The sequence below is a fragment of the Nematostella vectensis genome, chromosome 4 (assembly GCF_932526225.1).
Source record: "Nematostella vectensis chromosome 4, jaNemVect1.1, whole genome shotgun sequence".
Classification (NCBI taxonomy): Eukaryota; Metazoa; Cnidaria; class Anthozoa; order Actiniaria; family Edwardsiidae; genus Nematostella; species Nematostella vectensis.
In genome coordinates this window covers 3548057-3557954 of record NC_064037.1, presented here as the reverse complement: position 1 = coordinate 3557954, position 9898 = coordinate 3548057, and the positions used below count along the sequence as shown (strand labels likewise).

The following is a 9898-nucleotide window of genomic DNA, read 5'->3' as shown; positions in this document are numbered from 1 at the left end:
AAATAATCGATACACGGATCATCGAAAATTTCGTAAGGTGTTTTCGTTACCATCACGGCTAAAAATTCCCGCTAATTTGGCAAAAAGGTTACTGCCCCCGCCCCCCGGGAGAAATGTAGCTGTTCAAAAGCGTACTTCCACGGTCATGTCCCCGTTACTACCCCGCTAGTCCCGGGGGACCGGAGTTTCAATTGACTAGTGCATTACCCCTCCACCAAGAAAAAAAAATAAATGAAAGAATACTTTAATTACAAACTCGTATTAAAGAAATACAAAATGCTATTATCTATTAAGTGGAGATCATGCTGTTACAGGTTCGTACAACTGATCTCATTCCAGTTTAAAATACATTACCTTAAACCATGCTATACAATAAACTTATCCCTGTCACATGGAGAAGTAAGCTCGTAGGCGATCAAATACGATAATATGGAAACACTTTACGATCACTTACGTACGGTCAAGTTAGCTGAGATCGTGTGCGACCATATGGAAACCACTTTACGATCACTTACGTACGGTCAAATTAGCTGAGGTCGTGTGCGACCGTATGGAAACCACTTTACGATCACTTACGTACGGTCAAATTAGCTGAGATTGTGTGTGACCATATGGAAAACACTTTACGATCACTACGTACGGTCAAATTAGCTGAGATCGTGTGCGACCGTATGGAAACCACTTAACGATCACTTACGTACGGTCAAATTAGCCGGGATCGTGTGCGACCGTATGGAAACCACTTTACGATCACTTACGGTCAAATTAGCTGAGATCGTGTGCGATCATATGGAAACCACTTTACGATCACTTACGGTCAAATTAGCTGAGATCGTGTGCGATCATATAGAAACGAGCTTGAGCAATCACAGCCAACCATTGTGACGGATGTGTAGATCGCATTTACTCAAACAAAAATTATTTGCTGGAAGGTTCTAGATAAACAAAATATGCGTCGTGCAGTTTAATCTAGCTGACTATACATTTCTTCTTATTTGAATCCTCGTCGTGGTCTTTCACCTTGGTCTTGACATTGATGAAGCCTATCTGAGTACCGTACTGATCTCCATCCCGCCTGTACGAGTAGAACCTCTTTTTAGGGTCGCACACCGTACACTGGGTCACACGCCCAGTCTTGTCCACATTCTCTATGTCACTAGAGAACACAAAGTCAGATTAGAAGGGTAAACTGATTCAGAAATAATTCGGCCTTTGAGTTCAAACGAATGAATCGAAATTGATTGAATTTTGCAGTAAATTTTGGCATTCCAGAACCCAGAGTAGAGAATGACAAACTTACCCCCACCCCACCCCCACACGGAACAACTGGCCGCTGCCTCTGTTATCATACTGATTTGCTCGCTTCGAAAAATAAGAGAATAAGGCAAGGTACCAGGCCTTGGCCAGAGGGGTTCTCTCCCTTGGGCTGAACAGTCCTGCATTATGATGCTGAATACGATAATTGTGATGTTAAAAAAGATGGAATACAACGATCAGTGTCTGGACCGAAATAATGTGTCTGTACTATAAGGCGTCCGCTTAAGGGAGGTTTTGTTTTAAAAGTCTGACTTGAATTGCAATCGCGACATTGAAAATGTTTGTTTTATGGGAGTTGTATATGATTATTGGAATGTTATTGATAATGACGATGATGATGCTCCCCAATGATATCCAGGATGCAACATGGTATTTGTTTAGGGGGTTGGCCAAGGGGCCCCCTCCCCCACCTTTTAGCAGCCAAAAATACAGTAAATGTAGAAGACGTTATCTAAAACACATGAGAAAATGCCTTGAAAGGGAATTTTATGGGTCCCTCCTGTTAAACATCCTGGCTATGCCAGTGCTGTTCTGCCTACCCTGTTCCGTCGTCAATGTTGAGTGAAGGAATCCCAAGCCCCTCGAGCACAATCCTGGACGTCTTTCGCAGATCCACAAATGGCTTTGGAGCACCTTCTTTCTTGACGACTACATCGGGATTGATCTTCGCAAACTGCTCTGCTACATCTTCGCCTACCTCAAAGCAGCATGGACCAATAGACGGACCTATTGCTACGCGTATATCTCTTGAGTTACACATAAAACGATTCTTCATGACTTCTATCACCGCTTGCGAGACTCCTGCGAGCACACCTTTCCAGCCAGCATGAGCAATGCCACAAATCTGAAAAAACAAACAAGAAACAAATAGTATTTATATAGCGCTTATACAACAATCTTATAAACGGTTTACATTTACGTTCCTGATATGTAGTAAGATCGCCCATGTTAGGGCTGAGGAACACAACAGGGCCGAAAAACAAAGATACTCTCCATGTCTCGACAAGGGATCAAACACGATTCAGAAAAGGTTAGCACTCCCCAACGTCTAATGGAGAAAAAAAAATGCTCAAATGCTATGCACGGAGGATGCAACCCTGAGCACAACCAAAGACATGGGAAAACAAGCATTGTGTCTTCTCGTGGAGTGAATGCTTACTAATACTGAAAAGGGTGCAAGCATGGGTAACCAAAGATCTAAAAAAACCAGTGTGAGCAATGCCGCACGTATGAAAAAGCTGTGCTTTATGGTGACAAGTGGGCGTGTCCTTTATGGTGACAAATGGGCGTGTCCTTTATGGTGACAAGTAGACGTGCTTTTTGGTGACAAGTGGACATGTGCTTTATGGTGACAAGTGGACGTGTCCTTTTTGGTGACAAGTGGGCGTGTCCTTTATGGTGACAAGTGGGCGTGTGCTTTATGGTGACAAGTGGACGTGTCCTTTTTGGTTACAAGTGGACGTGCGCTTTATGGTGACAAGTGGGCGTGTGCTTTATGGTGACAAGTGGACGTGTCCTTTATGGTGACAAGTGGGCGTGTGCTTTATGGTGACAAGTGGACGTGTCCTTTATGGTGACAAGTGGGCGTGTGCTTTATGGTGACAAGTGGGCGTGTGCTTTATGGTGACAAGTGGGCGTGTGCTTTATGGTGACAAGTGGACGTGTGCTTTATGGTGACAAGTGGGCGTGTGCTTTATGGTGACAAGTGGACATGTGCTTTATGGTGACAAGTGGACGTGTGCTTTATGGTGACAAGTGGGCGTGTCCTTTATGGTGACAAGTGGGCGTGTGCTTTATGGTGACAAGTGGACGTGTCCTTTTTGGTTACAAGTGGACGTGCGCTTTATGGTGACAAGTGGGCGTGTGCTTTATGGTGACAAGTGGACGTGTGCTTTATGGTGACAAGTAGACGTGTGCTTTATGGTGACAAGTAGATGTGTGCTTTATGGTGACAAGTGGGCGTGTGCTTTATGGTGACAAGTGGACGTGTGCTTTATGGTGACAAGTGGGCGTGTGCTTTATGGTGACAAGTGGACGTGTCCTTTTTGGTGACAAGTGGACGTGCGCTTTATGGTGACAAGTGGGCGTGTGCTTTATGGTGACAAGTGGACGTGTGCTTTATGGTGACAAGTGGGCGTGTGCTTTATGGTGACAAGTGGACATGTGCTTTATGGTGACAAGTGGGCGTGTGCTTTATGGTGACAAGTGGACGTGTCCTTTTTGGTGACAAGTGGACGTGTGCTTTATGGTGACAAGTAGACGTGTGCTTTATGGTGACAAGTGGGCGTGTCCTTTTTGGTGACAAGTGGACGTGTCCTTTTTGGTGACAAGTGGACGTGCGCTTTATGGTGACAAGTGGACGTGTGCTTTATGGTGACAAGTGGACGTGCGCTTTATGGTGACAAGTGGACGTGTGCTTTATGGTGACAAGTGGACGTGCAAGCATGTGACGAACATGCAGAGCTGTAACATTAAGAAATATTTTGGGGCACAGCCATGCCCCTACTGGTCATTTCCTTTTTTTTTTTTTAATGGGGGGGGCACTTGTGCCCCACCTAACATGATGGTTGGAAGGTGTTTTATAAAAATAACTTGTTTAACTCACCTTTTTAACTGGATCACAGAAAACCTGAGGCATGCAGTCGGCCCCCGGAGCTGCAATGGTGATTCCAGTATGGGACGTTACAATAGCATCATAACTCTCTGGCTCTGGGTCACCAAACACCCATACATTATTGCCATGTACACACTTGGCAAAGTAAAAACTGTGCTCATCAAATATACAATTCCTTGCCAGTCGAAGACGATTCTCTGTGATGTTTGCTTCTGGGTCTCTTCGCTTGGGGCTATACATCATGTTCATTGAAGCTAAACTCTTGTAAGTGGAGATACCACCAAATCTAGTCGTGAAACCATGAGTGAAATGTCTGTCATCAATAAATGGTGACTTTAAGAGCTCTATCATGGTATATGGGACGTCCTGTGTGACGTAATAAATGTGCTGGTCTACACATTTCATGAATTTCTCTTCACGCCGCAGTCTTTCTGGTATGGAGTCATCTCCTGGGTCGTGCGCACATCCATGATAATGTACTTGGTAAATGTCTGGTGCAAAGATCTGGAAATCAAAACATATTGGGCACTTTATTGTCAAGGACTAACAGGAATGGAGTATAGCTGTACATGTTGGCACCCTATAAGCAGCCTTTTAATAAAATACATAACTAATTGGGAGGGACGTTGGGGGGGTCTAATTACCGCAATACCGAACAAAACTTTTAAAAACACCGCAATACAGCCATCTGAAAAGCAAAATCTCACAGTGTTTTTTAATACCTTATCACCACATATTTTTTGCTCTTTTACCGAATATGGTACAAAAAAGTGCCAATAACGCAAACCTCAATGTCCCCCCTTAATTATTTTATAAACTGCAGCGTTTGAGGGACGTTAATTTTAGGAAAATTTTTGTTACAAATCCCAATCTGCTGCCATACCCTTTGGTAACAGAAATAAAAACAGGTTCCATCGACAGAAATTTGCCTTTACAATCTTACAAGCCACTATTGTCCCTTGTGTAACTGTAAAATTCCAGTCACCTTACCTTGGCAAAGATGAGCTTAGTCCTATCCATGTGGTACTGTGAAGTAACAACATGTACTTGACTTGCATCTAAGTCATCTACGATAATCCTGCCCCAGTAAGCATTCCCTGCTGTGGAATTTGCCTTCTCTTCTAAGATGATGTGTTCTGGAGGAAACAAGTTCCCTTCAAGGGCTAGTTTCTCCATGGCTTTGGCCTCTGTCATTGCCTAAAAAAAAACATTTGGAGTACTGTAAATGCTTGGTTTAGAAACCAGCTTCGATTTCACTCCCTCACTTGGATTAGCGCCCATCATGAAATTGTGACCCCAGAGCTCATCTTGAGATAAAGGCCTGAAGAGGGTGGTTCAGGAATATATAACTATTCCAAAAAAGGTTCTTCAGTCTACACACTATGTGCCTAGGGGAGTGCTCTTTAAATACACAGAGTATATGAGGGCCATATGTTAGAAAACTGTAATTCGTTTAATATGCTACCCTTGGTAAATAAAGATTATTGTATTGTATTGTATGGTATCTTATCGTAGAGTATATATATGTAGAGTGGGGGGAGGGGAGATTTTTACTCGAGAAACTTTAAAATTTCAGAGCCTCCCTTTCATTGTAAACATTATTTTTGGTGCCCCCTTTCAGAATCCCAAAATGTTCAGAGCCCCCCCCCCCCCTCCCACCCTAACAAAAAGGTCTTTAAATCTGGAAAATGAATGCTGCAAAGTTGACCTTCTTGTCCAAGTTGATGATCCAGTTCATCATTACTTAAGAGTCTGACATCTCTTATTCACAACTTTTGGTTCCATATTTTTTTTGCATGTATCAATCAGTTGCTTGCAGGAATTTTTTTTTCAAAATCACCCTCCCCCGCCCTTAAAAGTCCCATGGTCCTCCCCTAATGACGACTGTGAAGGAGTATACATTTGTAAAAAATATTTGTTAAAAATATTTTTCTGTATAAAAAGGGATAATGTACAACATATGTATGCATATGGTTTTGTGGATTTGCATGCTCCACCACTGTTTAGAAGTTTATTTCTGTTGACTGATAATAAAGTGTATCAGTAAATCCAACTGCTTTACAGTACAGCTCCTAAAGGAGCTGGCCTTTTTCTTTTCGAAGCCCACCCCTTTTGGTGGTTACAAATTTTCAGAGCCCCCAATCAACATCTCCACCCTCTGTGTAATGAACACTCCCTAGGGTCCAAAGAAGAACACATGAAAAACATTCCAGAAACCCACTTTTAAATAGATATTACTCTGACTCAATCCATGAGTTGGGAATCTGGAAAGTTTCATGTAGCAGAAAGTTGCCAAATTACCAGTGATTTTTAACCTCCTGTGCTTCTTTGTGGTCTTGTTGTGACAGTTTGAGGGTAACAACCTTTCTTGAGATACAGTAGCTTTATACTTATATGGCCAATTAAAGATGTTCTGCTTGGTTAGAATAAAAGGATTCTATATTTGAACCCCCAACCCCCATAATAATATAATTGGCAATATAAGCATCGTCAAGACATCATCGGTAACAGAATTATTTTTAAAACGAACAACAATAATGCAAATAGGAAGCACAACAACAATAAAGCATCACATTCTTTTATTCACAAATATATGTAGAATTTTATAAGTATTATTAACAAAATAGTGAAAGAATTGAGATCACATAATAACTAAAGAAGGGTATGTTCTAGAAAATTACCGACAATAACCAATGTGCTCTTAGAAATAAGCTCTTTGAGGTAATGTGAGTGAAATTACATTTATTTTATCTAAATTTTTTCTCAATATTTCAAGAGGGAGTGCTTGTCAAAACATGTTCAGTAGGATTCTGACATATATCTTTAGCATCAAGGGTCAAAAGGTTTGCCAGTAGTTATGCCTGACAATGACCTACATGACAGCAACTTTCATTGACTTTCTAAACCTTTCTTAACCTCAAGCAATGATGGCTTATTTTTTTAAAGAAAATATTTATGGTAAAATATGTCTAAGGAACAAATCTTAGTGCATTTTTTTTAGATAATGCTTATTGTCGAATCTTCCAATTTGATGACAAAGTCTATGCATATTTGGAGTATCATAATTATTTATCTTGCAATTTGATACATGATGATGCTAAAAAAACACCATTAAAAGTAGGGAACGGCTGTTCTAGTGAATACTATAGCTGGAGCTATAGTTATGGTGTGCATCTATCAAATGTTGTGGGAGTAAAATCGGGTATAACTGAAATCAGTGTTTGTGAGCCATTGTTTACACTAATCTCATCTCATTCTCTTTAAGAATGTAAACAACTTGAATAATATAAGTTTGCATTTCAATCTAGTGCCTAGGGTGATTAAACCCTAATTACTTCTTCTAATTGATAATTGATTATTATAATGGAGTGAGGTTATTGTAATGCACAGGTGAGGTTAAACTACAATATTCAAATAGCGTGAATTAAAGAGAAAAACAAACGCTTACATTTCTAAGTGGATCTCTTGAGCGTGTGAGTAACGTGACAGTATAGCATATCACATGCTTGGCGAAGTGCGTCTGCCTTTACTCTGTTGTCTCGATACAAAAATCCGCATCACACCCAACAGTCCGATCTCAAGGCAAGCGATAACCCAACCATTCGCAGCTTTATCGCTTTAGATAGAAGAGTACAATTAGAATACTGACCTGATCAGGGGCCTGGTAGCCTGTGAGGATCACTTTAGGATGTGGGCGGTTATTTGAAGTTAGCGATTCGCATACACGTACTGCCTCTCGCAATCGGCGCTTCATCAAATCCGGCGCGCTCCCATCGGCATTAGACCTTAGTCCAAGCACTATTATAACATCTGGAGTATCAGCCATGATGTGTGGGTCGTACTGTACTCTATTGCATACTCTGTTGCGAAGCAAAGTTAGAGCATAGCGATACAGCCCGTCAAGCTCGAGCACGGTGTAGGTCTTGACGCTCGGCCCAATTCCCCGTGGCTATGGCTATGGTATGCTGAGAATTCGAGGAGCAACTACTTTGTCACGCTCGTGTCGGATGTTATGATTGAGACGGATTACGCGAAATGTAAATAAAGAAATGTGATGGGGTGCCTGTTTATTCGCGGTCAGATTAACTAAACCAAAAGCCCAGGGGCTTTCGAGTCCAACAGCAGAGATCAAAATTTAATTCCTCTCCCCCCACTCACAGTAAAAAGTAATAACAGCATCACACACTCCCATCCCCTGTCACAAAGGTTAGTTCCCATTCGATTATATAAAAACTCGCCCTGCGTGTGCGACCGCAAGAAAACCACTGCGATCGTACGGTCAAATTAGCTGCGATCGAGTGAGATCATAAAAGCTAGTCTACATGTCCGTATAGATATCAAAGCTACGACTTTGATTTGATAGTTTCCCTCCCCAACAGACTTTAGTTGTTGCGTCTGCTCTTGATTTGGTTGCATTTGTTTCACTAAGTAATCAACAGAGGTCACTTTACACGTAGCCCCTGAATGTCAAACCCTCCAGGGGGGACTTCTTCCTTACCCCTTAAAAAAGTCCTGTCTCTGGCTAATGCATAAGTTACACTCTTATCTATCGCAATCACATGCCGCGAGATGGGCGGGACAGGTCAAGCCGGGTTAGCTTAGGCCGGGAAGACATCTTTGATCCGAGACGGACACTGGAAACAGAAGCGGTAGAGGAGCGAGCGGTTCGACTTAACGTCATTCAACTGTAACTTTGCAAAACTTTTCTTTTTATAAAATACTTGGATCGTAAAATAGCGTTCACAGTGATAACGTTTTGATTGGCGTCACTGAATGTTCCTAGCCAAGTGGCTCTCCCAGCGAGAAATATTCCTGGTTGTGGATTCTATTATACTATCTATCAGCTGCGCCCATAAAAATAAGACGCACCCAGAGCGTGGAAATCTTATTGACCCTCCCGCATAAATAGGCTTAGATACCAAGTATGGAGATAGTGGTAGAGCGCTCAAGTGGATTACTGCTTTCTCATATACCTCATGGTCAAACCACAGGTAGCCCAGGCAATGGTTTTGAAGCTTGTTCGTAGCTTGGAATCGGCTGTTATTCTTAGAGGTAAAACGAGTGGATTGAAGTCGCGAATTTTTATGAAACATTGCCAATAAAATTGCCTTAAAACTTTGAACATGCCATGTTGTTGTCATATTGATGTGTATTATACGATTTTGGGGGGTTTTCGTAACGGAATATATGACTTCTCTCCCCCTACTAAGGGGGAGAGAAGTCATCATTATTGGCAATGTTTCGCAAAAAATCGCGACTTCAATCCACTCGTTTTACCTCTAAGAATAACAGCCCATTCCAAGCTTCGAAACCATTGCCTGGGTTACCTGTGAGTCAAACGTTTTATTATTTACATCTCTCAGACATAACAGAGGGCTTCAATAGGGAATGCCTACCCGAAGTGTCTAGAGTTGGGTACGAGCGACAAAACAAGGGAATAATTGATAGAACTGATTAACTCGTTCAACGCAAACACGAAGCCATCTCTTTGAAGCTTTCCAAAACTCATCGAGAATTGGTGGCGAAAAGCCACTTTGAAATTGGGACAATTACCATGACTGGCAAGGTTTTACGAGATCGAAACACGATAAGTAGGCGAAGTATGAAGATCAAGTGCTGTTTATATTCCAAGTTGACTTAGTATGATCAGTCACAGGCATAGTATCATCTTATGATATCAGGTCCCGTGTCTAGTCAAGGCCTTCTAAGTGCTAAGTGACTGACCATCAAGATACTCGTAGTATCTTGAGATATCGGGTCCCCTGTGTCTAGTCAAGGCCTTCTAAGTGCTAAGTGACTGACCATCAAGATACTCGTAGTATCCTGAGATATCGGGTCCCCTGTGTCTAGTCAAGGCCTTCTAAGTGCTAAGTGACTGACCATCAAGGTACTCGTATCTTGAGATATCGGGTTCCCTCTCAATGCCCCTAAAGGGGTCCAGAAATGACGGCCATGGTCAACGCTACC

At 42.0% G+C, this 9898-nt stretch overlaps 1 protein-coding gene across 1 annotated transcript; it reads right to left on the bottom strand.

Annotated features, from left to right (window-relative positions):
• Positions 1–228: 228 nt before the first annotated feature.
• On the bottom strand, positions 229–8031 carry LOC5507551 (purine nucleoside phosphorylase LACC1). The gene is made up of 5 exons (XM_001628141.3): positions 7581–8031; positions 4922–5128; positions 3923–4435; positions 1857–2161; positions 229–1156 (listed from the first exon to the last, which is right to left on the bottom strand). Exons 1-5 carry the CDS (start codon positions 7755–7757, stop codon positions 970–972), a joined length of 1389 nt encoding a protein of 462 aa, XP_001628191.3. The 5' UTR covers positions 7758–8031; the 3' UTR covers positions 229–969.
• Between the last annotated feature and the right edge of the window lie 1867 nt (positions 8032–9898).

Excerpts from the sequence above, each read along its gene's own strand:
- LOC5507551 (XM_001628141.3), bottom strand. The coding sequence starts at position 7,757 with ATGGCTGATACTCCAGATGTTATAATAGTGCTTGGACTAAGGTCTAAT. Across the intron at positions 4,436-4,921 it reads CTAAGCTCATCTTTGCCAAG|ATCTTTGCACCAGACATTTA; the intron begins GTAAGGTGACTG and ends TTTGATTTCCAG. Across the intron at positions 1,157-1,856 it reads AACATTGACGACGGAACAGG|TGACATAGAGAATGTGGACA; the intron begins GTAGGCAGAACA and ends TGTGTTCTCTAG.